The 25,946-nt window shown below is 65.3% G+C and overlaps 2 protein-coding genes across 2 annotated transcripts in view; both read left to right on the forward strand.

The window, feature by feature from the left end:
• Positions 1-1,762: 1,762 nt before the first annotated feature.
• Positions 1,763-12,518, forward strand: AIRE (autoimmune regulator). The gene is made up of 14 exons (XM_039858093.1): positions 1,763-1,933; positions 2,459-2,633; positions 2,830-2,985; positions 3,311-3,418; positions 4,092-4,205; positions 5,221-5,351; positions 5,523-5,603; positions 6,465-6,580; positions 7,618-7,729; positions 8,250-8,432; positions 8,958-9,076; positions 9,188-9,263; positions 11,451-11,519; positions 12,119-12,518. Exons 1-14 carry the CDS (start codon positions 1,799-1,801, stop codon positions 12,197-12,199), a joined length of 1,656 nt encoding a protein of 551 aa, XP_039714027.1. The 5' UTR covers positions 1,763-1,798; the 3' UTR covers positions 12,200-12,518.
• A 3,845-nt stretch (positions 12,519-16,363) lies between these two features.
• Positions 16,364-25,946, forward strand: part of PFKL (phosphofructokinase, liver type) — a 23,517-nt gene continuing 13,934 nt past the window's right edge. Inside the window, exons 1-3 of the mRNA XM_039857410.1 lie at positions 16,364-16,519; positions 21,550-21,623; positions 24,703-24,780. Of these exons, the coding sequence (XP_039713344.1) occupies positions 16,435-16,519; positions 21,550-21,623; positions 24,703-24,780 (237 nt within the window). The 5' untranslated portion in view covers positions 16,364-16,434. The remainder of the gene's footprint in view (positions 16,520-21,549; positions 21,624-24,702; positions 24,781-25,946) is intronic.

A 25,946-nucleotide genomic window follows, 5' to 3' on the forward strand; every position in this document is an offset into this window, starting at 1 on the left:
GCCGCGCGTGTGCAGGTTGGGTGTTTGTCCAGGCTCAGATGTTCAGCTCAGCGTCGTTTCAAGGGGAGCGATCTGGGGACGTCTCTCAGACTGTTTTTCTGCCTCCTGTTTTTTGATAACAGCCATCCTCCTGGGGGTGAAGTGGTATCTCGTTTGGTTTTAATTTGCATTTCTCTAACGATCAGTGATGTGGAGCAACTTTCAAGGGGAATCCGAGGCCCACAGGTCACATATCTGATGGCCAAGAGGGCGCCGAAGTCCTGGTAAGGCGTCACCAGGGGACCGCGCCGTCCCGAATGCCTCACCCGTAAAGAAGGCCTCAGGGGCAGGGCCCAGGGAGCCTCCTGCCCTGCTCCTGGAGCTGAGGCCCGGCTGGTGTTCCGCGTCCCCCTGAGGCCGACCTCAGGACCTCTGACCCCTGGGGGCCCAGCCCTCTCTGGGGAGCCACACAGACCGAAGCCTCCAACTGGGTTGAAGGGAGAGGATGTCAGTGTCCAGGCTTCTTTGAGGGGGCCAAGGCCAAGCAGATGGGGCGCGGGGCCCCTTCAGTCCCTGCCCTGCCACTGGGGCCTCACCCATCCCTGACCCCTGGGCATGTCACACAGGATGCATTTCCCTGTCTTGCCGTGACCTAGGCACCCACGGAGCTGAGAGCACAGACCTGGCCACCAGTCACCCAAGGCCGTGTACGAGCTGTGCGGCTTTGGTCAAGTGCCTTAACCTCTCTGGGCCTTGGTCTCCTCTGTGGAAGGGAGTGATGGCAGCGCTGACCTCAGGGAGGACTGAGACCCAGCGAGTGCAGCTGCGAAGCGCAGGGCACAGCCCGCTGTGCCCAGGCTGTGTCCGGTGCGTGCCATGCCCTGGCCGGGGAGGAGCTAGGGCGAGGACAGAGGCCTAGCGATGGCCACCAAGCAGCAGGCGAGCGGCCGCGTGCACCGCCTCACGGAGAAACTGAGGCTCAACCCTACGAGGGCAGTGCCCCAGGCCCCACCGCGGGTCACGCGGGCCCCTCCACACATCCTGGTGGCTCCGGGTCACCTGCAGGAACGGCCGCGGGGCGGAAAGCCCGGGGTTCTACGGGAGCCGCTGCTCACCTCCACGTAGGCGGCTGGGGGATGCCCGCAGCCGTCAGGCTCGGCCCGACGACACGGCTGCACCTGCAAGGGTGACATGGTTTTAAAAAGTGAAGTGAAGACTCTGATCTTCTGGACGCCGACTTGCCGGAGGCGACAGTCCTTGGTCACCTCTAAAACCACAGCACAGCCTCCGGCACCTCTGGGTGCCTCTGTAGGGGAGCTTTGGAGCCACTGCTGGCCCAGCGGGTGTCATTAGGTGTGACATGAAGTGGCTTTTGCTTTCCTGAGCCCCCGCCCTGTACGTGAGGGGACCAACAGAGCTGGTCCAGAAACTTCCTTTGCAAAGGAAAGAAAAAGCAAGGTCTTGCTGGCAGGTGTGGGACAGGGGCCAGCGGGCGGGGCGACAGGGCTTGTCTTAGTGACAGGGAGCCTTCCAGTCCTGCCCCTCTGGAAGCCCGGGCCCTGATTGGCTTTGGGGCAGCTGGGCCTCTGCTCTTTCCGTGGGGAGTGCGTATAACAGGGACCCCGCGCCGCAGCGCTCAGCCCGTGGAGGTGCGCGTCCCGGTGTGCCCGCCCAGGTGCCCTGCGGGCTGGGAGGGCGCCGGGACCAGGAGGCAGACAGGGCCCAGACGCCCCGCAGGCCTGCGGCACGCCGAGGCCGCCCTCCACGCCCGGAGAGGGGCGCCCAGCCCGGCGCCCAGCCCCGCGCCCGCAGCGTCGCGATGGCGGGCGGGGACGCCGCGCTGCGCCGCCTGCTAAGGCTGCACCGCACCGAGATCGCCGTGGCTGTGGACAGCGCCTTCCCGCTGCTGCACGCGCTGGCCGATCACGACGTGGTCCCCGAGGACAAGTTCCAGGTGGGCCCCAGCCCAGACCCCGCCGCCCTTGGCGCTCCCCGCGCGCAGCCAAAGAGCCGGGGTTCGCGTTGGGGAAGCGAGTTCCGGCCGGACCCGCCCGCGCTCCTCCCCTCCCGACTCTCCCGCCCCCAACGCCCCGCCCATGAGCAGGGGGACATCGCCGGGACAGGCTGGGGGGGCCCCTGCTCCCCGTGCCCAGCCCTCTTCAACTCCCAGCCACCAGCTGAGGGTGTCCGAGACACGGCCCAGGTGCGCCTCCAACCCAGGTCCCAATGCCCTCTCCCAAGCCACCCCAAGCCTACGTCCAAGCCAGGGCCACGGTCCCCTAAGACGGGTTCCAAGGGAGCCGCCCTCACCCCAACACCCCCATGCCATCCCCACACCTGCCCCAAGTCAAGGGATGGACACCGCGCCCAGGCCATCAGCAGCCTTCGCTGGGTCGGCATCCGCCCTCTAGTCCCCGGTGGCGGCGGCGGGAAGCGGGCACTGAGGGGGCTCAGGCCCCACTCCCTGCTCTGGCCTCAGGAGACCTTGCGTCTGAAGGAGAAGGAGGGCTGCCCGCAGGCTTTCCACGCGCTGCTCTCGTGGCTCCTGACCCAAGACGCGGGGGCCATCCTGGCCTTCTGGAGGGTCCTCTTTAAGGACTACAACCTGGAGAGATACGCGCGGCTGCAGCCCGTCCTGGACAGCTTCCCCAGAGGTGGGGCGTTGGGCTGGGGGCTGGGGCGCAGCGGGAACAGACGAGGGGAGGGGCGTGCATGTGAGGGGGTCTAGGGAGCCCTCAGACATCACCCAGGACCGTCTCGCGTTCTGCAAGGTCAAGGCCCAGGCCTCGCCCACCTGGCCTGGGCATCAGCTCTGGGCTGGAGGCCATGCCGGCTCCTTGCGCCCTGCAGATGTGGACCTCAGTCAGCCCCGGAAGGGTCGAAAGCCCCCCGCTGGGCCCAAGGCCGCTGTGTCCCTGCCCAGACCCCCTACCAAGAGAAAGGTCCCAGAGGAGTCCCGGACCACCCCACCGGCAGCCCTGTCCCCAAGGGGCACCTCCAGCCCAGGTATGCAGGTTAAGGAGCTGCTGGGTCTCAGATGCCCCCTTGGGAGCCTGCCACGCCCCCACCACCCCCGCCTGCCACGCCCCTCCCCAGCTGGCTCCGGGAGCTTCTGTCCCACCCGATCAGCCAGAACCAGCCTGGCAGGGCAGCAGAGGTCCCCTGGGTGTTTAGTGGACACACCGAATGTGACCCCAGGCCCGCGAGTAGCCACATGGGTGTCTCTTCCTTCTCGCTGATGCGGACACCGGAGCCTGGTAGAGCGAGGGCGCCCACGGGAGTTGGGGGGACACCCGTACTCTCCACCTCGCGGTCTAACTGGCCCTGGCAGGGAGAGGGCCGGCTGCCGCAGCGCCCCCTACAGGCCCCCAAGTGAAGGCCAAGCCCCCCAAGAAGCCAGAGAGCACCTCGGAGCCGCAGCGCCGCCTGCTGGGGAACGGTGAGAGGCCCCGGCCCCGCCCCGGCCCCGCCCCCACCCCGGGCCAGGGTCCGGGGTCCGGCTGGGGCCTGCCCTCTGCGGGCCAGTCCTGGGACCACGTCCCACTCCACAGCCACACGGGGAAGAGGGCACGCCTCGGACACCCCTCCAGGGTCAGCTCGACTGCTACCTCCAGAGACGCCTCCTTGGTCCCCTCCCTGCCCCAGGACACAGGGCCCCAGAGGCCTCCTGGGGTCACTCGCTGCTGACCTAAGGCGGGTCCTGGGTACTCTGCTCCAGCAAGCACAGTCCGGCCCATGTCCCGGAGTCCTTATTCATTCCTGCCCACACTCACACGTTCACACACACACGCACATACACGCCTTCACACACTCACACGCCCTCACACACACGCAACACACGTGCTCACACGTGCTCACATACACTCATGCCATCGCATCACACATGCGTTCACACACGCTCACACACACGCTCACACGTACTCTACACTTACAGCCTGTCTGCTCTGACACGTGAGCTGTCTGTCTGTCCTTCTGCCCCCTCCTTGCCCGCCCTGGTGGACCAAAGCAACATTCTGCCGCCAGGCGCCTCTCAGGCCCCGCCACCCGGGTGCAGGAGCGCTCGGGGGCCATCTTCCCGACCCATGACCCGCATCTCGTGCCGCCTTCCCCAGGGATTCAGACCATGTCCGCGTCAGTGCAGAGAGCCGTGGCCGTGTCCTCGGGGGACATCCCAGGAGCCCGCGGGGCCGTGGAGGGTATCCTCATCCAGCAGGTGTTTGAGTCAGGTAGACGCACAGATGCCGAGTCTACGTCCCCCGGGCCTCTGGTGGCTCCAGAGCAGACCAGACCATGCACGGGGCAGACAGCGTTCCCGAGTGGTTCTGCCGGCTCTGGAGGGCCAGGGGCACTGAGGGCTCCCCAAGGGGGCTGGGACTCGTAGGCACGTGGACCTGGGGGCTTGCAACAGGCTGGCAGTCCAGGTCCCCGTCCCGGACCACCTCCGCCCACTTGGCTGGGCCCCTCCTTGGTCACAGGCTCACATCCTCAGAAGGTGCCCACTCCCTGGGCGGCCGGGGGGGGGCTCTCTCGGTAGGACAGCGTGCGGCATCCCTCCCCGTACCTATTCCTTCCTCTACCTTCTGTGCTGGGCACTGGCTGGCTTTGCTGAGGACGGCAGGCTGCTGGCCCCCGGGAGCTGCTGCGGGCCCTGGCCTCTCACTGGGGCCGGCCCGAGGAACCCGCAGTAGTTCTCTGGGCTGTTATGACAAATTGCCACTAACCGGGTGGCTTAAAGTAACAGAAATTCCGAGAACGAGGTGTCGGCAAAGCCGCACTCCCTCGAGAGGCTGGAGTGCAGGCCTCTCCCAGCTCCTGGTGGCTGCCGGCACCCGCGCAGCCCGGCTCACAGTCACGTCCCTCTGGCCTCTGCCTCCAACGCCACAGGGCCTCCTCCCTCTCTGTCCTCTCTCTTCATAAGGATACCAGCCATTGGACGCAGGGTCCACTGTGAACCCATCGCAACAAATTACAAAGACCCTACTTGCAAATAAGCTTCCATTCTGAGATTCTCGGTGTCGCGAACTTGGGGATGCGCTTCAGCCAGTACATGCCCCAGCAGAGAACACTCCTGTGCCCAGGACCCCGGCCCCCGACCTGACTGGGGGCGTGTGGGGGGAAGGAGCATCCAGCTACAGAGCACTTAGCCTCTCTGCCACCTGCCCGCCACTAGCCCGGGGCCTGCAGTGTGGCTGGGCAGGGCCAGCTGGGCCGGCGGCCCGGCCACTCAGCATCTCCTCCCAGGTGGTGCCCAGAAGTGCATCCAGGTCGGGGGAGTCTACACTCCCAGCAAGTTTGAGGACCCCGGCGCGGGGAAGATTAAGGCCCGCAGCGGTGGTGGCCTGAAGACCCTGGTCCGAGCCAAGGGGACCCAGGTCACTGCCCCAGCCACCCCTGGGGAGGCCCCTTGGCACCCCCAGCCCACACACACCTCCAGCCCACACAGTGGCAGCAGCGTCACCTCCGGGCCAGGATCTCTGCTGGGCTGGGGGGTGTCGCTGCCCAGGCTGCTCCCCCTGTCTGTGACTCTCTCTTCTCCCTCGCAGGCTGGAGGGGACTTGAGAGCAGGCCAGCAGGGCAGGGGCCCGGCCCCTCCTACCCTCCCCAGCGAGCCCCAGCTCCACCAGGTAACGCCAGACCACAGGGGTGCCGCTTAGCCCCACGACCCCGCAGGCGGTCCTGCCCCTTCGCCACGTGCGCAGGGCACTGGCGGCGGTGACCAGGACAGGGCCCGAGCTCTGGTTCACAGGGCAGGGCTCTTCCCCCCAGTAGGATCTATTTCTGATAACTCACAACCATAAAAATTCAAGCGAGTCAGAGACAGTGAGCCATCCGGGGTCTTTAAAACCGTGGCGTTAGGCCCGGGTGCCAGCTGTCCCTCGTTTCACAGTCGGCCCGTGGGTGGGGTGGTGGCCTCTGCTGGGATCCTGGACCCAGAGTGTCAAGCTCATACTGGGCCTCCCAGGACCGTTTCTCAATGAGGCAGAGCTAGTCACAGATCCCGACACTGACCACACCTGCCGCTGGCTGGAGAAGGGTCCAGGGCAACTGTCGCGAGGAGTGCTTATTGCCGTGCAGGGTGCCCAGCCTGGCAGTCCGGGGGCATCTGGAGGAGGTGGGGTCCCGGAGGGTATGGTGGGTGCCATACAGGCAAGGGCACAAGCAGGAGGGAGGCCTTGGGCGAAAGGGACAGCGTGTGCCCGGGGCCGACAGGCCTGCACTCTGTTGCCTGCGAGGAAGGGGCGGCATGGAGGTGGCCGTGCAGGCTCGGGGCTGGCTGGAGCACAGGGTGGCCCCGGGGGGTGTGTGGGACCAGAGTCTCAGAGGATGGAAGGGGCCTTGGGGGTCCTGGGAGCAGTCATCGGTCAGCGGGGGAGCAGGCCAGGGGACCTGGGGGCCCCTGGGGCCCCTGCGGCAGAGCCATCTGGGGGCTCTGGGTGGAGGTGTCCCATCCCCAACTCCCCGAGACGGGCCTCTCCATGCCGCAGAAGAATGAGGACGAGTGTGCGGTGTGCCGAGACGGCGGGGAGCTCATCTGCTGTGACGGCTGCCCCCGCGCCTTCCACCTGGCTTGCCTGTCCCCCCCGCTCCGGGAGGTCCCCAGGTGAGGCTGGCACCCCTCGCCCCTGCCTCCGCAGCACCCACCCACCCCCACCCGCTGCATGGCCGCCTCCACCCACTGACCCTGAGCAGAGGCCGCCTACGGGGTGGGGGGGCGCTGCTGGTTCAGCTCACTGGGCAGGGGGCGAAGCCCGGCTCCATCCACGGCACCGCTCTGCCCGCTCTGCCCGCGTGGCCACACCACCCTCCCAGCCTGGCCAGCAGGGCCCTGAGGGCGGCAAAGGGGAATGGAGGCCCAAGGCAAAGCGTGGCCAGCCTGCCCCATCTCACCCCACATTCCGGCTGAACTCCCACGAGCAGCCGACCCCGCACCCCAAGCACAGCCCACCTCTAGGTCGGAGTTGGGGTGCACAGAGACGCAGAGCTGCACTCGAGGGTGGTCCACCTCCCGGCATCCCCTCCCCTGGCCCACCGGGAGAGCTCTGTCCCCCACCAGCGCCCGCGGGTCACGGGGCTCAGAAGAGGGCGTGGGGGTTCAGTGCTGCCCCGCCTGCTGGGCGACCTCGCCCGGTCACGTCTCTCTGAGCCTCAGAGGCTGCAGCCGTGACCCAAGGCTCAGCCATCGCCCCCCTTGCCCCATCCTCTTCCCTTCCTCCTTGCCCTTGACCGCCTCCTTGCTGCTGGGCACCCTCCCCCTGTGGACCATGGCCAGGCCCCTGGGCACAAGCACCCCAGCCCAGCAAGGCCCTGCCTGCAGGCTTGTGCCAACCGGGCACAGGCCACTGCAGGTGTGGCTGTCAGACACTCTTGAGGCTCATCAGAGGACTCTGGGACACTGACCTCAGCGGCCAGGGCCATGCACCAGGAGTAAATATCAGGCATTCTGGGCTCTCCTGCTGCGTGGCCAGGCAGGCCTGCCCACTGTGGCTCTGCCTGCTTCCTGTCTGAGCCTCGATTTCTCCATCTGTAAAAGAAAGGGTGACCAGGAGGAGCCCTCGGGCCTCTCCGCGTCATGGGTTGGGGATCCGCTGTCCCCTCTGCTTTGCCCTGCATGCTTCTGGCTGGCGACGGCACACGCAGTGGGACCTGGAGATGCTCCAGCTGTGTCCAGGGAGGAGCCCAGCAGGACCCGCCCCGGGCCGAGGAGCGGGCCGAAGAGCCGCGGCCCCAGGAGCTGCCCGCAGAGACCCCGGTACGCACAGGCCCCCTCCCAGGCCCTCTGTCCGCCTGCAGTCCTGCCGCTTGGCCACTCCTGTGGGTCGGCCTGCCCCAGCCACCGAACCACGGCCCCACCTCAGCCTGGCCACACCAATTCAACTTCATGCAGCAGAGTCCGAGGGGGTGCTGGCCACTGGGCACCACCCTTACGAGGGCCCGTTTCTCAGTGCTCTGACTGGGGGGCCTGGACTGTCCACCCAACACTGGGGATGCGCTTCTGTCCAGTGTGGCAAAGATGTGCAGGTTGTGACACACGCCTGGGTATAGATCAAGGGTTTACTCTGCCAGCCCCAGGCCCCGGGCACCCCATTTTTAGACAGGAAGGGGTCGAGGGCCAAAGACCACAGACATTGCACCCGGGCCTTTCCAGCCTGGTGCGGAGCTCCATCCAGGACACCAGCCCTGGCTCCCAAGGTCCCAGGGGCTACGACCTCCCTGGGCGGTGCTGGGCAGGTCCCCTGGAGCCGTTCCAAGCACTGACTCTCTGGTTCCAGGTCATCCTAGGACTGAGGTCGGCAGGAGAGGAAGCGAGGGGCCTGCCTAGGGAGCCCCCAGCTGGGATGGACACCACTGTCACCTACAAGCACCTGTTGGTCCCACCTTCTGTGGCTCCCCTGCCTGTGCTGGACCCTTCGGCCCTGCGCCCCCTATTATGTGTGGGCCCGGAGGGGCAGCAGGTGAGGGGGCTTGGGTTGAGGTGGCTGGCTTCAGGGGGCCTACCTGAAACAGGAAGGTGACATGCAGGGGGCCCAGTAGGAGTCCGATGGGGTAGGGTCAGTCATGAGGAGACCCCAGGAGCAGCCAGACCGGCCTTGGGAAGGCAGGAAGAAGCTGAGGGAGCACTCAGAGCCATGGGGGTCTGGAAAGGTTGGGGGAGGGGGCCTCCTGGAGGGATTCCCGCCAGGGGAGAGGCATTCTCTCATTGTTCTTGAATCCTTCGCCCCAAAAAGAGGCAGGACAATAAGGGGGGTTGGGATACTGGGGAGTCACCAGGCCTTTCAGCCTTTTAGGGCGCACTATTCTGGAAACCCCTTGATCAGGGGAGCCCTTGACCTCCCAGGGCTGGGATCCACAAAGCGCGGGGACCCGCACGCGCCCCTCCCCGCCGTCCAGCCGCGGCGGGTCCCCGGGGCGGCGCAGAAGGCGCGGGGTGGCTTCCGCGTCCCTCCCAGCCCGCGGTCACCGCGCTGTGCGCCCCACAGAGCCCGGCGCCCGGCGCGCGCTGCGGAGTGTGCGGGGACGGCGCGGACGCGCTGCGGTGTGCGCACTGCGCCGCCGCGTTCCACTGGCGCTGCCACTTCCCGGCGGGCGGCAGGCCCGGGTGAGTGCGACGCCGGGGCGGGGGGTGGCTCGCCCCGCGGCTCCGCGACGGACGCCCCTCTCCCAGCCGCGGCCGGCGCGGCGGTCCTCAGCCCGTCCCTGATCCGCGCAGAGCCGTCCCGCGCTGCAGGTCCTGCTGCGGAGACGCAGCCCCCGGCCCCGCCCGCCAGGCTCCCGGGCCCGCCAAGGTCAGTGGCCCCGGTGGGGGGGGGGGCACCCCGCGGGGCTTGGAGGTGGGGGCAGGACATCTCAAGGGAAGGCTCGGGTGCCAGCTTTGGGGGTTTACCGTATCACCAGCCGTACGCATCAGCCTCTTACTTAAAGCAATGGTTTCGGGTAAATCGACTTCCTTTTGATAAATCTGTTTAAAGAGGAAACCCGCCCAAGCAGTAGTGACTAGGAAGTCGCAGGTTGGATGCCCTTCTGTGCCCAGAGCGTCCTTAATCTGCCGGCGCCCCTCCCCCAGCCTAGGGAGGGCGGGGTGCAGGAGCGGCGTCCGCGGGCGGCGGAGAGGTGAGGGGCTACGCGAAGGAGGCACCGCCCTAGGGGTGGGCAAACTCCCCCCGTGACCCGCGTTGGGCCACCTGCGTGATCCTGCCCCTGGGGACCTAAGAAAGTGCAAACATGTAGAGAATTTGTATAAAAACGTATCTGGGTCAAACAGGATATTCCTCGGAAGCAAGACCTCAACAGACCTAGATGGAGCTTCAGAGAGCTGCGCTTTCTCTCCTGCGTTTGAGAATAAGGAGGGAACTAGGGAGGTTAGCTGGAGGGGGGAGCGAGCCAGGCGGGGTCGCAGGCTGGCCCCAGGGGCCTAGGACTTTTCTCTCCGCTGGGCCTGGAAGGGGCGTTTCGGGGGTGCTGGAACCCAGATGCACAGCAATGGGTGGGCCGCTCAGGGCAGAGATAAACCGTGAGCCTCACCCACCGGCCCCGTTAGGGATTCACAATCAGGTCACCCTGCGAGGTCACTTTCCGCAGAACCCATCCTGTCCACACCCCCAGTCCTCCGGCAGCCCAGGGCGAGGACCCCCATCCTGCCCCGTCCTGCAGCCCGGAGCTCCCCCCGCCTCATTTGTTGAGGAGACACGCCAAGGCTCCAGCTGCTGTGAGGCCGTCATCCTGGCCTCCCGCAGAATCTGGGGGGGTCCGTGTGTCACCAGTCAGGAGCCTCCGCGGGTGGCACCTCCTGCCCCCTCCGCCCTGTGCGGAGTCCTTCCAGGCCACGTTCCCGCCCCGGGGTGGGTGGGCTGCGTCTCTCATTCTATTCACAATTCTTGTGCTCTGACATCGTGGAGATAGGGCAAATTCTGTATGCCATCAGTGTATGCATCATGGGTTTTACAAATGCTGCGCCCTGTTCTGCTGGTGAAGTTTCATATGGTTTCGTACCCTTTTTGCAGGTAATTGGTAGCCGCAGTTTGCAGGACATGCTCTGCTCACAGTGCAGGCCTCCGGGGGGAACTGTGGGTGTGTGGGGTGCTCCTTCCAGAACATGCTCCCTTTATTGAGGCCTGGGTTCTTAGCAGCAAAGACCCCTTTCTTTTCACTTGATGTAAAACGTGTTGCCATTTTGGAGTAAAAAGTTGCAGCCCCCTTTGCCCCTCCCCAGCCCCAGGTGTGGTCACGTGATGGAGGATGTGGTCACGTGACTGTGGGTGTGGCCGCCCCCCTTCCAGAAAGGCCCTGTTCTCCCCGGGCCTGTGTTCCTTCCAGCACCAGGGTTGTGACCTGTGTTCCTTCCAGCACCAGGGCTGTGGGCAGGCTTGTGTTTATCAGACCCCCAGGGGTACTCCCCAGGTGTATGCACCAGGTGGGAAGTGCTGACCTCGGCTGTTTTGAGCTACAAGCTTGGCAGTTTCACGCAGTTCCACCTGGAAGGGCCCCTCCCCCTCCCGGAGGGGACTCTGGTTCCCTGCTCCCGCCCTCGCCCAGGGGTGCACCTGCCCCCCCTCCCCCCCGTGGCCCTGGCCGTGCTAGTTGAATGGCTGCCGTGGGACCAGGCACTTTTGCTCTGGGCCTCGGTTTTCCATCGGTGACGGGATTCTCTGAGTCACCCCACATTCCCCAGAGGGCCACATGCAGGGTGTGGAGGTAGGCAGGTCGGGAGCCTGGCGTGGCCGGCTTCCCGAAATGCAGGGCCCTGGTAGGACACCCCGAGCTCACTCATGCCTGCCCTGCCCGCACCCTCCACCCCCAGAAGAGCTAGGTATTGAAAGTAAGTTCCCAGGCCCCCCAGAGAAGCACCCGCAGCATCCCCCACCTGGCGCCAGCTCCCCCCACCCCAGCTGCTGCTGCCTCTTCAGAGTCCTGCTCCCGGCACGTCCCCAGCGGGGGTGTGGGAGTCAGGCTGATCTCTGTTTCCTGGGTTCCAGGCGGGGGACGACTCTGCTGGTCAGGAGCCCGTTCTACACAGGGATGACCTGGAGTCCTTGCTAAATGAGGTAGCACCCGGCACCCTCGCAGGCCTGCCCATCCCCCGCGTTCTCGCTTACTGGTCCCCGCTCCCGCCCCCAAAGCTCCCATGCTCCCCGCTCCCGCCCCCAAAGCTCCCGAGCCACTGGAACGAATGGCCAGGAGCCCCGGCGCTGCAGGGCCGCGTGCTCCAGGATGGCGCTGACCCCTCCACACACATGCGGGAAGCACCCAAACGCACCAAGGGGGCCTGACCTGCCAGGGGGTCCTGGGGCCTGGACACGGAGTGGGGGGTAGGGGTGGCTGGCGGCCACAGAACCCAGCACTGGGGCCGCCAAAGCCTGATGCGGAGGCCACGACTTGTCCCGGCATGGGGGGCGCCGGGCCCTGGTCCCTCATGGATCTCGCACCCCTCTCCGGCCAGGCCCCCTGCCCACCCGGAGACCAGTAGCTGAAATCACTGGGAGAATGTGGCCTTTGGGGGCCTCATCATCTTTTTTGACAGGAGGTCACTCCTCCAGCCAGCCCCAGACCCCAGCGGCCAGATGTGGGCGGGGCGGGCGCAGCATCCTGAGGTCCCCCGGGTGCCAGGTGCCCCGTGCCCAGTGCCGCCCCCTCTGTCCCTCAGCACTCCTTTGACGGCATCCTGCAGTGGGCCATCCAGAGCATGTCCCGCCCGCTGGCCGAGACGCCCACCTTCCCCTCCTGAGGCCGGAGGGCCTCGCAGCCTGGGAGGGGGAGGCGCTGAGTGAGAGCTGACCCCCGCCCCCGCATCGGTGCACGTGCGAGGGCCCACTCGTTCCCACGGCGACTCTGGCTGAGAGGGACAGAGGGGACTCACCAGGTTAGAACCAAGAGGAACAGAAGCTCCCAGCGCTGTCAGTGCTGGCTCGTAAACACGGCCCGTCTTCCGGTGACACGAAGCCAGCGCGTGAGCTGAAATTAAAGTCGCTTCTGTGTGCTTTCAACGTGCTGTCGAGTGGGTGTGTTTATTTGGGGGTCTGAACCCTGGGTTTCTGGTGTGTGAAGAGGGTGCTGAGCGGACCGGAGGGGAACTCGCCGTAGTGGAGGAGAAGTGCCGGTGAGCGGGATCCCACAGGGAAGCCCCGCTCCGCTGGCCCTGGAGTCAAAGCCGTGGCCGCCGCCCCTGCCTTCATCCTGCCTCAGTCCCAGCCCCGCCCACCGCGTCCCGCCCCGCCCACCGCGTCCCGCTCCGCCCACCGTGGCCAGACTCATCCCGCCCCAGGGCCTTTGCACGGCGCTCCCTGCTCGGAGTTCCAACCTTGTGCTTCTCAGTGTTTTCTCCTCGTTGAGCGCTCAGCTCCCAGGCCACCTCCTCGTTCACTCCGTCACTCAGTCATTTCTTCAGGAAACCTTCACTGTGGACCTTTTAAATGCCGAGCACATCTCCAGCACGAGTCCCATGGGGGGACATCCGGTTGGGGGGACAGGTGACACACAGGAGGACAGTGGCCTCAGGCAGGGTAATGAACTGTGACGCAGGAGGCAGGACAGGCCGGCGGCTGGAGTGTGCTGGGGGGCCCGGAGGCCGCGGTGGGCAGTGCTGTGCCTTACTGTCCCCCGGCACCCACTGCAGTCAGAAGCCAGCCTCTGCGCTGATCGACTTCTTCCCTAGTTGTGTCTGTCACCCCTGAGAATGATGGCTGGTGACCCGGGCTCCCTGTCTAGTTCTCAGCCATGTCCCTGGGCCTGAAACAGCTTTTGAGTCAGTGCTGGTTGAATGGACGGCAGGGCTGTCACAGCCGCCCCTTGCCCCATGGGGACCCGTGGCGGACCACCCAGCTGGGAGTCAGACCTGGGAGGGAGGACAGCGACCACCGGCCCCCCACGTGCATGAGCAGCAGAGCTGGGACGGGTGTGCTGCCCTGGGACGTGGCTTTCGTCCCCACCCAGGGAGGCCCAGGCAGGGAGCAATATATGGGGTTCGGTCAGCTCTCTCAGCCCCTCCAGAGACCCTGCGAGCCTCTGGCTGCACACAGGCTCCTTAGTCAGCCTCGTTCGGGGTGAGGCGGGGGATGACAGGCCACCTAGGACAGCTCCTGCTTAGGGTCTGGTCGGTGCTGGAGAGGGCCTGACCAGTTCCCAGCAGTGGAGAGCGAGTGCCCCAGGCTGCTGGCTGGACTGTTGGTTCCGACAATGCTGGCAGGTGTGCATGAACGAGCGGGCAGCTGTGTCCCGAGGCGGGCAGTGGTGGGAGGGACAGCTGAGGGACAGCAGTGGATGTGCTTGAGTGTCCCAGCTCGGAGGCTGGGTTCTGGAATGAAAGACACCGAGAGGGGCAGGACCAGGGAGAGGCTCGGGACGCAGTATCCAAGCACAGGCGGGCCCGGGCCCGCCCATGCAGAGCTGTCCCTCCCCCACAGACCCCAGTGCCTGCCCCCACCCCCCAAGGATGAAGTGGGACTGGATGAGGTTTGCAAGCGGTGGGGTGGCATAAGTGGGGACCAATGGCAGTTTGGGGGCTATGTCGGGGGCTGACCAGGGAATGCCGCAAACCGTGGCGGCAGGCGCCCCACACTGAAGGGCGTGGCCAGGTCACCACGGGCAGAACGCTGAATGCGGGGACCCTCCTTCATTCAGTTCCAGACAAGGGGCAGGAAGATCCATGAAACTGAGCACCCTAAAAGGGCAAGGCCCTGGGGGGCTCCCCAAAACACCACCCAGCAAGCTCACCAGCAGCAAGGCTCAGCGACTGCACGTCCCTGTCACGAGCAGAGGTTCCAGCCACTCCCTGACATCCAGGACCTGCCCGCGCCACGGCCTGCTGGGGACACTGTCCCCAGAAGGCCCTGCTGGTAGCTTTAAAACAAGCCGCACATTCTTTGATGCTGGTCTCTTCGGGTGGAGCTTTGCCCCGCGCTCCTCGAGCTGGGCTGCACTCGGCAACTCGCTTCCGTGGGCAGTGTGCTGGGGCGCCATGCGGGCCTCCTGAGTTTAGGTCACCCAAAGCATTGCGGCTCACTCTGGGGGAAGCCGGCGGCCCTGTCCTGGGGACTCTCCTGCAGCACCGCCAACGGCCACGTGGGGGCGCCATCCCAGAAGCTGCTCCTCCCGCCCAGTCCGGACGGTGACTGCACCTTGCCTGCAGCCTCCCCAGAGGTCCTGACCAGGAGCCGCTGCCAAAGCCCTGGTCCCCAGGGACCGTGACGTAATACGTGTTTTTTGCTGCTCCGGGCCTCTGAACCTCAGGGTACTTTCTCCACAGCCACAGGTCTCCGGCGCTGTCAGACTGCAGCCCAGAGGCCATCGTCCTCTCCGGGAGGACACGTGGCCCCGTCCAGCAGTGGCGACGGCAGAGGTCTCCCCTTGCCAGGGGACATTGTGTTTGCCACTGAGCGTTCACGATGGAACCACGTGTTTTTAAGAATACACGCAGGCACACGTACACATGGAGCAAGAACACGCACACGTGACACATGGCTCCGGATCCACGCTCGTCAGCCTGGACGTGGCGCTCGTCCCTCACGTCTGTACCTTTCACAGTTAAGTAGTTGTGTGTTCTGAGTTCACGCTCCCCATGTCCTGGGTCCCCCTCCCTCCTCCTGCCAACCCCTTTCCTCCACCCTTTCCCAATAGTGCACAAAATACAATATTACTTTTTTTGTGGAGAAAAATAGAAACAATTTTTCTCTTGTCCTCTTTATAGTTATTATTGTAAATTGTTATTGATAAGAACACGTCACGTGAGATCTACCCTCACAGCCAGGCTTTGGTGTACACTGCAGAATTACTGACCGCACGCGCTGTGCTGGACAGCAGGGCCAGGACGCAGTCACCTTCTAGAACTGAAACCCTGCCCCTGCTGACTAATACCTCCCGCTCCCCCTCCCCAGCAGGGCAATCATTTTAAGTAAACTTCTTATCAGAACATAACACCTGTAAAGAAAAATGCACAAATCATAGGTGATCGGTCTGCCAAACTGTCATACGGCAAATACACCTGCGTCACCACTCAGCTCGCAATGTTACCCGAGCCTCCTGGTGGCCATCTGGGCCTTCCCCACTGCCGACCTGGGCTCAGCCCGCGGGATGGACGCCTTTCCTCACACTTGCTCTGGTTCTGGGGACTCTCCCACCGGCGACCAGGCTCCCTTAGGACCAGGGCTGAGCGTTCTGCTGACCGCACTGGGTCCCTCCTGGGCTGGGGGGACGCCCTGCTCAGCAAAAGGGTTCCATCGCTCAGCTTGACCATCCAAGGTGGAGGCCGCGGTCCCCCCCCAGGTCCCCACCCCCCTCTCCCCACGCTGCCTGGCATGCAAGAGTTTTCCAAGGGTCCAGCAAAAATTTACTGAAGTAATGAATAAGTTAATAAATAAATGAGCCCGAAGTCCCCTTAACCCCATTCGGCATCTTAACCAGAGGTGGACTTGCGCGGACCCTCACCCTCTGCTAAAGCTTGAAGAAATGGGCGGGAGGACTCGAGGCTCCTGTAATGAACTTGGAAAACAACGTCAAAGTCGGTCCAGGCCTAGAATTACAAATTCTGCGCGTGTCTTTGGCAATCTGACCTGGCTCTGAGGTCAAGGGCTCGCTAGGGTGGATTAAGGCGCTTGGGTGATTATGCGACGCACCCTCAAAGGTCTGTGGTCTGCCCGACAGGTTCAGAAACTTAAAACTGCGGGCCACTGTCAGCCAAGTTCGCAGATTCCCACCCGAGGCGTGCTGGCCCTGTGCTGTCGCGGGTTCAGGAGCCCGGTGCACGCGCGTGGACTCGGGGACCCTGGGGGCAGCCGCGGACCCTTCTGGAACGAGGGCGCTGGACTCCTCCTTGGCCGCCGCCCCACACCTGCGGCCGCCCCACCGGCGTGGGCAGCGGTGACCTCACACGGGGGCGGGGCCGGCGCGGCGCGGGGCGGGGCTGGGGCGGGACCGGCGACCGCGCGCTTCGCCGGCGGAGAGCGAGCGGCCCGTTTCGGCGCCACCATGGCCACCGTGGACCTGGAGAAGCTGCGGATGTCCGGGGCCGGCAAGGCCATCGGCGTGCTGACCAGCGGCGGCGACGCGCAAGGTGGGCAGGGCGCGGGGCCTGTCGCTGGGCGACGGGCGATGGGCGCCCACCTGTCCCCGGGACCCTCCGCGCGCGTCTGCCACCCTCGGCAAGGACCAGGGGTCGCGCGGCCAGCAACTCCCTCTGCCTGCGCGGCGCCTCCGGTCCCCTTCTTGTCCCTAACCCTCCCCGTCCGGTCCCCAGACCCTCCCCGACGCGCTGTCGCCCGCGTACGTGCAGCACGCCACGGCCTCCGCGCCCCGCCCCCGCGCGCCCGCAGGGGGTGTGTCCGCGCGCGGACTGGGGGCCCCGGGGCGCCGCGCGCGGGCCGGGCGCCGGACTGGCCGCTGTCCCCGCTCCTGCCAGCCCGGCTGCTCCCTGCACCCCTTCTCGGTGTCACGTGTCAAGCGCCCTGTTTCTTGGTAGCTGAGCTGAGCTGGGCAGGTCCCCGCAGATCCGGAGAGCCACGCTCTTCCTGGTTCTGAAAGCCGACCCGGGAACACGGTGCTCCCCCCAACCGTGGCCTCCAGATTGGCCCTGACGCGCTCACCCCTCCCCTCCTCTTCCCTCCATCCTGGCCGGCAGAGCGGAGGGTGGCAGACCCCGCCCAGGACAGCCCCTCGGCCTCCTTTCGAGGCCTGGTGGGGAGGAGGCTGCCTTGGGGAGGAGCGGCGTCTGGGGCTGCGGGAGTTCCCTGTAGCTCAGACCTGTCCTTTCTCAAGGAGGGTGGGGGGCTTCCTGGTGGCCTCTCCAGGGCTCTGCAGCAGAGGGCAGAGCCACAAGTGCCATGCCCCTAGGCGGGGTCTACCCCCTCCTGGCAGCCTGCTGACCTCTGCTCGCCAGTGTTTCTCACCTGGGGTGACCAGCTTGGCACCTGTCATGCTCGGCCACATGGCTACACCCTGAATCCCAGGAAGGACCTTAAGTGGACCAGGAAGCAGGACGAGAGGGATGGAGCCAGCACCCTCAGGCCACACGGAGGCCAGGTCCGCCTCCCTCCAGATGGGAGACACACACCTCCCCTCCGAGCCTCAGGCCCCCGACTCCCCCCTCAGCCCCCTCACTCAGGAACCAAAAGCAGCTTCCTGACGGGAAGGCAGAAAGAATCAGCCTCCGCCGGTGTCCCCGCCTGCCAGGGCCCCTCCTGCAGGTCAGGCAGAGCCCTCAGGGCCTGGCCTGGCCACCAGTCTGCCCTGCTGCACGTCCCCTCTCTGTCCCCTCTCAGCCAGAGCACTTGAAGCTTGCACCTTCCTAGGCCAGTGAATGAGCAGGGCTGGGGTCAGCAGCTTGGAGGGTGGCCTGGGGCAGCATCCTCCTGTGAGATTAGACCTCAGGGAAAGGCCATACCCTGAGAGGGTTGGAGCCGCCTCTCCAGACCAGCACAGAGAGGCTGGTGGGGCCCCAGCTCCCATGGCGCATGCGGGCATGGAAGTGTCCACCCCAGGCTTCTGTCTGCAGTGGGGACAGCAGCATGGCGGGGGGGAGGGGGCTTGGGAAGATGCAGCATGTAGGTCAGGGTGCAAAGGCCTGGGGGCGGCATGCTCCCGCCCTCTCCTGGCACAGATGGAATAGAGGACGGGGCCTTAGTGAGTGTCCCCACCACACCAGACCTTGGCAGCCTCAGGTCTGCTCCTGCACATGACGTGGTAGCTGTGGTTTCCGGCCGGGGCTGCACAGAGGGGTACCGCACAGACTCCCCCAGTTTAGGGCTGGGCTGAGGCGGCAGGAAGACGCAGGGCCGGCTGGCATAACGGGAGGACGGGGCCTCTGTTCTGCGAGTCCCGGAGTGTGTCCGCAGGTGCACCCCAGCCAGCTCCCTGTCGCCATCGCCGTTCCTGCGGTCCGGCTGACTTCACTAGGCCCTCCGTGTCTGCCTCCCGCCCGTGCGGCCTGTGCGTCCCGTGCGGGCCCTCGCTGGGCCCTCGCTGGTCTGCGCCGGGCTGACAGCAGCGGGGGAGATGGGAACCCTGAGCTCTATCCCCAGATGCTGCCGCCGGCCTTCGCTGGGATGTGTGCACAGCAGCCAAGCTCACGGAGGGGAGGGCCGGACCCAGGTCCTGGCAGGGCTGGCGTCGTCTTGACCCAAGCTCTGTGACTTGACCCAAGCACTTCCCTCGGGCCTCAATTTCCCCTTCTGCAAACGGGAGAGAGGCCAAGATAAGCTACCCGGCAGGTTCCTTCCAGGCAGCCTGGAAGTGGCGCCCTCTGCCAGCTCCGGGCCTCTCCCTTCCTGTTGGCCGCAGGAAGTGTCAGCGAGTAGACGGACTGCAGTTGTTTAAAGAGGTCAGAGTACTTTGTGCACAAGAAGCTAAGCTCGCAAAACAGCTTGGCCCACCCACCATCCTTCCCTCCATCCCCCTGTGGGCGCCCCCACCCCCCAGCCCCTAAATGACACACTCAGGACCTGCCTTTTCCTGGTGGATGAGCACAGTGACGATCACGTCCCACGTTCGCAGGTGTGGGCCTAGCTCCCTGACTGCCCTCCCCATCCCGTTAGGTGCCAGTCGGGCTCCATGTCATCTCTCAGTCACCACCCTGTACATTCTGTTTTTCTGGGAGCTGAGTGTGACGCGTCAGCCCCAGACGTCGGTTTGGTTGCGTCTTGGATTTCCTCCAGCGGGAGTTCATGGGATGCCCCTCCCTGGCGTCAGAGGGCCGAGGGCCCGGGGCGCCCTCAGCTGGCGGACGCAGCCACTCCCCTGCCCACTCCTCCGACCCGGCCCAGGGTGGATTCTGAGGGAGAAGAAGAGATCGCAGGGCCGTTCGAAAGGCCTTTGGAAGCTGCAGCCCACACGAGGCATGCAGGGAACCCACGCCCTCAGCCGGCCGTCGCCATGGCACCCGGTTCCCCCGCTGAAAGTCAAGGGTCTCCTTTGAACGTGGTCACGTGCTCCCCTCCGAAGGGCTGAAAACGTCGTCTGCCTCTGGGGTCCCTCGACTTGACCCACCAGGCTGGCTAGTGAGGTGGCCGCGGCCGCAGTCAGGGTTGACCGAGGAACTGTCGGTGGGGGTGGGAGGGCAGGGTCCCCCCCCACTGCCCTCCCCTTCCCCCCATGCACCCTCTGCCCTATTCTGTCCCCAGCTGCTAGCCTCCCTCTGCCTGCCAGAGGTGGGGCTTGGACCTTGAGCCTGCTGTGGGCCCAAAGCGGCCTCACCGGTGAGCGCAGCTATGAGAGGGGGACACCCGAGGGGACCCTCCTGGGCTGGCTGAGGCCAGGGAGGCCTCCAACGCCTTTGCCAGGACGGCCGGCAGGGTGGGGCACGAGGGGGGCAGGGAGCTCTGCTGCTGTCTGGTCTCCTCTCCCCTCCCCCCACCATGGGCAGTGGGGCGGGGAGCCTGCAGGCCACGCCCCGAGCTCAGGCTCCAGATCCAGGTTCCTGGGTGTGGGGTGCTCTAGGGCTCCTGCCCCTAACTTTAGTCTTCGAAGTCTCAGTTCCTGCATTTGAGGGACATGAGACTCCCGAATCCTTTAGAAATGGGGTGCTCTGGCTAAGTCCGGCATGGGAGCCGCAAGTGTGACCAGCTCGGGTCCCGCTGGCCTCTGCGCTCTGCCCGCCCTCATGTCTGGGTGGCCCCGCGCTGGGAGCCCCTGGCCATTGGGCAGCTGGAGTCTCGGCTGCGGGCAGGGCGGCTCCCTGTGCCTGAGGAGTCGGGGTGCTCTCATCTGCTGGGGCCCCGGCGGGTCTCTGCCCTCGCTCTGGGACCTGGGCTTCTCATCTGTGGAGCAGCGCTGGTGCCACCGCCCACCTGCTCTTGTGGGCGCCTGCCCGTGGGGTCTTCCCGAGGCTGTGCGGCCTCCATGCGTCCTCTGAGACCTGCTCTCTCCCCCTGGGGCTTGCCTTCCAGGTTGGGACCTGGCAAGCCATGTGTAAGCAGGGGAGCGGTCATAAATCCTCACACTGGGCTCACCACGTGGACCGCGCGTGCTGTGAAGGTCGCTGGTGCTCCTGCAGGATGCCCACGCAGATGGCACTGCCCACCTCCACCAGCTCGGGTCTGGGGAGGCTTCTGGGGCTGCAGCCACACTGGGCTCGCACTGGCCACGGGGAGAAGGCTTCTGAAAGTTTGACACGCCACAGGATGTACGCGTGTGCCCTTGGCCGGGCGGGCGCAGCAGGGTCCTTGGGGAGACCCAGCACAGATCTGATTTGGCCCTGGACCCGGTTTCAGAGGATAGGACACTGGCCGGTGGCTGTGGCTGTCAATCTTCCTCTCTGAGGACATGGGGTGTCCCGCCTGTTTTTGTACTGAACCACAGTGTCTTTTGTGGCATGGACTCTCGGGAAAGAAGGTTTGGGGTCACTGTGGGGGCTGGGCCTGCCAGGGTGCCCACACCAAGACCACTGACTGAGGGACCTGACCTGGCATCCTCCAGGCCCATGGCAGCTGCAGCCCTGGCCGCCTGGCTGTAGGGAGCCCTGTCTCGGGCGAGGCCCCATTGTACCCTGAGAGTATGGCAGGGGACCGCTCCCCCGGGACCACCGCCGGTACTCCACGACTCTTGGGGCCATCCGTGAGGGCTTCGCTCAGGTCACACCTTGTGGAGGAGACCTGGGATGGACACCTTTGCCCCCTGTGGGTCTCTGAACGGCCGAGAGGGAAGGGCCGAGGCTCCCCCGGGCTGGGAGCACGCTGACCTGCTGGCCTCTGGCCCCATGAATGTCCCTCTTTCCAGGAAATGGACGCCTCAGGCCCTAGGGGCCGTGCCCTCAGGGACGTGGGCAGGGGCTCGTGGTCGCAGGGCCAGTGCGCACTGGGCACAGGGTGCCCCCTGAATTGCTGCCTGGGTCGGGGCCTGGAGCACAGTGGAGTCCGCAGAGGGCAGGTTCTAGGAGCAGACGAGGCCGAACAGTGGGACGGTCGCCCGTGCCTGGTCCCCACACTCAGGTCGAGTCGGGCCAGCGGCATCTCTCCCAAGACAGCTGATTTCCGAACGTGCAGAAGCTGAAATGACTGGGCTCGCCCTGTGACCTGGGGCCAGGCCTCCCCACTGGCTTGGTGCCCCTGAATCGGGGATCCCAGGCCCAACCGCCGTGTGTCTCCCCTGCAGGTATGAACGCCGCCGTCAGGGCCGTGACACGCATGGGCATCTACGTGGGGGCCAAGGTCTTCCTCATCTACGAGGTGAGGCAGGCGGCCTTGGTGGGTGCGGGCTGGGCCGGGGGCGTGGTGCTGGAGGGAGGGGACACCGGCCCCATCTGGAAGTGGTCACTGGTTGCTGTTCAACCTGAGGCCCAGACGGAGGGGAGGGTGACGCGGAGGCAGGACAGTGATGGGCTGGGAGGGAGCTGGGCCCCTGCGCTGGGGTGTGGCTGAGGGGCCCACCCCCGCCTGGGTCCCTGAGGGGGCAGGCCATGTCCCTAGGGAGATAAGAGGGCGTGAAGCTGCCACCATCCTCTGGGGCCTGGGACCTCAGCCCACACCCAGTCTCCCTCCCACCACCAGCCCCCAGCCCCGCTGCGCGAATCACCCACTAACAACCGCCAACAGCCTCCTGCAGCGACAGAGTGATGTTGTGTTTGTTCTGGCCAAGCTCGTGCCCCCTTTGCCTCGCCCAACCCCCAAATCCCTGTGTCACACTTGGGGTTGACGCTAGAGACAGCTGCAGTATTTCCTGCAGACACACAAGAGCCACACACACACGCAGATGCACGCAAGACACACTTCGCATTGCCGCCAAGCATTCCCCAAGCACGCCAGCCACCTCGCTAAGCACACGCACACACTGCATACGCCACTTCACACACGCCAAGTAATACTTTACACTGCTACAAGACACACTCCGCACACACGATGCGCGCAGCATGACGGCCACACACACGACGCCACACACAAGACGCCACACACACACGCACACACTCAGCACACCACGTGGGATTCCTCCTCTGTCTTCTGGTTTCTGGCTGCTGTTACTTTGTTTTCACTTTTGAGGCAGAAAGTAGCGAACCTCAGCCTCTCCGCCCTCCCCAGTGTGCCCCTCCTCACCCGTGGGCTGTCCCTGTCCCTTGCCCTGGCCCCAGGTCCGGCTGGCCACACCCAGGCCTTGGCTGCAGGAACACGGAGCAGCAGTTTGTAGGCCCCTCCCGGGGCTCTGACCCTCAGCCGAGCCCCAGGGGTCCTGGGGGCAGGTCTCACAGCTGAAGGGCAGGGTGGGCCCACGCCCTGATACTGCTTTAGAACCTTCTGGAGGACAGGGTGAGAGTCTCCAGGGAGTGTTCAAGGGCCTCCAGACAGGGCGGGGTGGGTCCGAGGCCTGCCTGAGGGAGTCCAGATGTGAGGGAGTCCAGATGTGACGCCTCCGACCCTCCGTTTCTTCTTCCGTGGGGCGGGTATGCCAGGTCCTTGTCTAGGGCACAGGAGCTGAAACCTCGGTGTGCATCGAGCACTTTTCTTAGCCGACTGGGAAGGAACAGTGTCCATTCCCCAAGGAGCCCGAACTGGACCTGAGGGCTCGGCCGGCACGGGGAGAGTGCCAGCGGGGCGCCTGCCCAGGCCAGTCCTGGGCCCGCCTGGGGGCCTGGCCTAGGACGGAGGAGGGCAAAGGGGTGAGTGGGGAGAGGTGACGCAACGTGGGCAGAGACGTTCTAGAAGGTTCCAAGGCTAGGAGAGGAGAGTCGTGTCTATGAGGCTGACTCGAGCTGCTGACCAGCCCGGTCAGGGGCCCTGGGGCCTGCAGTAGGGCAGGGGCCAGGCGGGCACCGTGCCTGGGCTCTGTGCCCGATCCTAGCTTTCCTAGCCTGAGGTCGGCCATTTTACAGCTGCTCGCTCCGGGCAGTGCCTGCTGTGGTTTGCAGGCTATTTTCCTGCTTTTCTGTGCAGTGATGGTGGCGGTCAGGCAGGCTCGTGTCCTCGTGGCCAGATTCTTGACCAGACCAGGAAGGGGGAGGGACACGGCCTGGTGTAAGTTGTTGAAGGGAGCTCCGTGGTCCCCAGACTGGGGCCTCAGCCCTCCTGGGACCCTGAGAACCTCCGCGTTCTAGTCCCTGTAGGGTGGCGCCTGCTCCTCCCGCCTGGCCTGGCCGGTGGGCTGCAGGGACCTGCCATGCCCTGAGCCGGAACTGTCCTCCCTGGGCCTCACTGCCCTCCACCCCAGGGGTGGGAGCGCTTGCCCCACCCACCTCCAGGGGCCACAGGCCTGGGCGACAGAAGGACGAGGCTGGGGACAGCCCGAGGGGAGGAGGCGGGGGAGTAGTGCCCAGGCAGAAGCGGTGGCTCATCCCCTGCTTCACCGGAGGACGGAGGGCTACACGGAGGGGCGTGGCGGTGCCGCCACCAGTCCCAAAATGCCCCTGTCCTTCCCCAGACCATGTACAGAGCTGCTGATAGGGAAGGGTGGCCACGTGATGGAACAGTCAGGGCACCTGACCAGGTGCTTCTCACAGACGCAGTCCAGACCACTGGTGACTTATGTCGTAGGGAAGCAGCATGTGGTCATCAGGGGATTCAAGATACAACCACCTGCAGGGGCCGACACGTGTCCCCTGGGACGAGGACCGGCACAGCCTGGCGCTGTGGGCCGGAGTGCCTGGAAGCTGGGCCACGTGGCCGTGGCACCGATGGCCACTCACGCCCCCAGCACTCAGGAACCCCATGTGCCTTCTCAGCCCCCCTGTTTCTGATGGTCCCAAACTGGAGACCTCCCACGCGTTTGTCGTCAGTGGAGGATCATGAACTGGGGAGGGGGGTGCACAGTGGACTGTGGCACAGCAGCGAGCCCACACCCGGCTGCACACGTGACCTGGGCCCTCGCAGACACCAGGCTGGGTGAAGGGCAACGAGCAGACACTGAGCTGCCATTTCTGCGTCTAAGCGGGTTCCCGGGGAGGGGACGGCCCCGTGGGGCAGAGGGCTGCTGAGAGCTGGGTTTCTGTTCGTGGTCTGGGCCCAGTGACCTGGGCATGATTTCGAACACTCAGCAAGTGGCCACCTGTGACAGGAGCACTTTGCCATGTGAGTTACATTCAGTAACAAACAGTCTCGCCAGCCTTGCACAGGTGTTCTGGAAGGTCCAGCTGGGCATCCTGGCCTCTCCCTGGACAGTCCCTGACCACTGGCTGACCCCAGCTTCATCGCCCGAGGCCCTGGGGTGGGGGGCCTGCTTTCTGCCAGATGGGGTCTTGGCCAGGTCCCCAGTGCCTGCGCACAGACGCGGTGCTGTCCAGCTGCCGTGGGTGCGTCTCATGCCCGTGCTCCTTGGTTCCAGGGCTACGAGGGCCTCGTGGAAGGAGGCGAGAACATCAAGCCCGCCAACTGGCTCAGCGTCTCTAACATCATCCAGCTGGTAAGGCCGCGGTGGTCCCTTCCTGCCTGTGAGCACGCGTGTGTGCGCACAAGACGGAGAGATACAGACGCACACACGGATACAGACACAGACACATGGGCCCGGCTCCAGGCTGCCGTGTCATCTGGCTGTCATGGGGTCGTGGAGTTGTGATGGCCCCCGACAGGTCCACTCTCTGGTCCAGTTAAGGCTGTAAGGGAGGAGAGGACACTTGGGAAAGACATGGCACAGCGTCCGAGTGGCCTCTCCGCTCCTGTCCTGGTTTCCACTTCATTGCTGCTCTGAGCCTCCCAGTGACCAAGGCCGGGGTCTCCCTCCCACTTCCTGAGCGGGGCCACCTTGATGGGAGTGGGGGTCTTTGAACCACGTCTCTCTGAGGAGATCCTTTTTTTACCATGGAGCTGGGATGGTGGTGTGCGCACCTGTCACCTGTCACCTGTTCACCCCAGGCTGCCAGCTGACACCCAGCTTATTCAAGTGGCTAGTCATCATCACGAGCCACGAATGGGTCAGCGGGAGCAGGGGGCAGGCTGGCCTGGACCCCAGTGCCCGGAGTCTTGGTGCAGGTCTCGTCCAGGCATGGCCAACCCCCAGGGGGCCGCCCACCTTTCCTGCCCAGAGCAGATGTTGCTGGCCTGGGGGGTAGAGCAGCTCTGCCGCCCTGCTCCCGGTCAGTCCAGCGAGTGTGGACAAGCAGAGGGGCAGGACAGCCACTGGGAGCCCCCATCCCTCGAGGGGCACCACGGGGGCAGATGAGGAAGGGCTTGGGTTCTGCCTTGATGCGATGCCACTGGGCTGGCCCGTTTAAGTCTTGGGCCCCGCCTGGCAAGTCCCAGGAGCAGCACGGGGCAGGGGGAGGGCACTTCACTGGGGCCTGGCCGGAGCACCGTGGGCAGGCAGGTGTGTGCTGCAGGCAGGGTCCTCGGGAAAGCAGGGAGGGGCTGCATGGATATTGGCTCGAGCTGCCACAGGCATGTCCCCATGGAGCTCAGAGCTCCCTGTGTCGGTGCCCAGCTGGAGGGCACGTGTGTGTGCCTTCAGTGTGTGTGTGAGTGTGTGTATATATATGTTTCTGTGTGTGAGTGTGTGTATGTATGTGTTTGTGTGAATGCGTGTATGGATGTGCTGGTGTGTGAGCATGTGTGAGTGTATGCATGTGTGTGAGC

Source organism: Pteropus medius, unplaced genomic scaffold (assembly GCF_902729225.1).
Source record: "Pteropus medius unplaced genomic scaffold, Ma_sr-lr_union100, whole genome shotgun sequence".
NCBI classification, from domain to species: domain Eukaryota; kingdom Metazoa; phylum Chordata; class Mammalia; order Chiroptera; family Pteropodidae; genus Pteropus; species Pteropus medius.

Bases quoted from the DNA above. Each gene is read 5' to 3' on its own strand.
- AIRE (XM_039858093.1), top strand. From the start codon at position 1,799: ATGGCGGGCGGGGACGCCGCGCTGCGCCGCCTGCTAAGGCTGCACCGC. The intron at 2,986-3,310 runs GTATGCAGGTTA...TGGCCCTGGCAG, and splicing joins AAGGGGCACCTCCAGCCCAG to GGAGAGGGCCGGCTGCCGCA. The intron at 8,433-8,957 runs GTGAGGGGGCTT...TGCGCCCCACAG, and splicing joins TGGGCCCGGAGGGGCAGCAG to AGCCCGGCGCCCGGCGCGCG.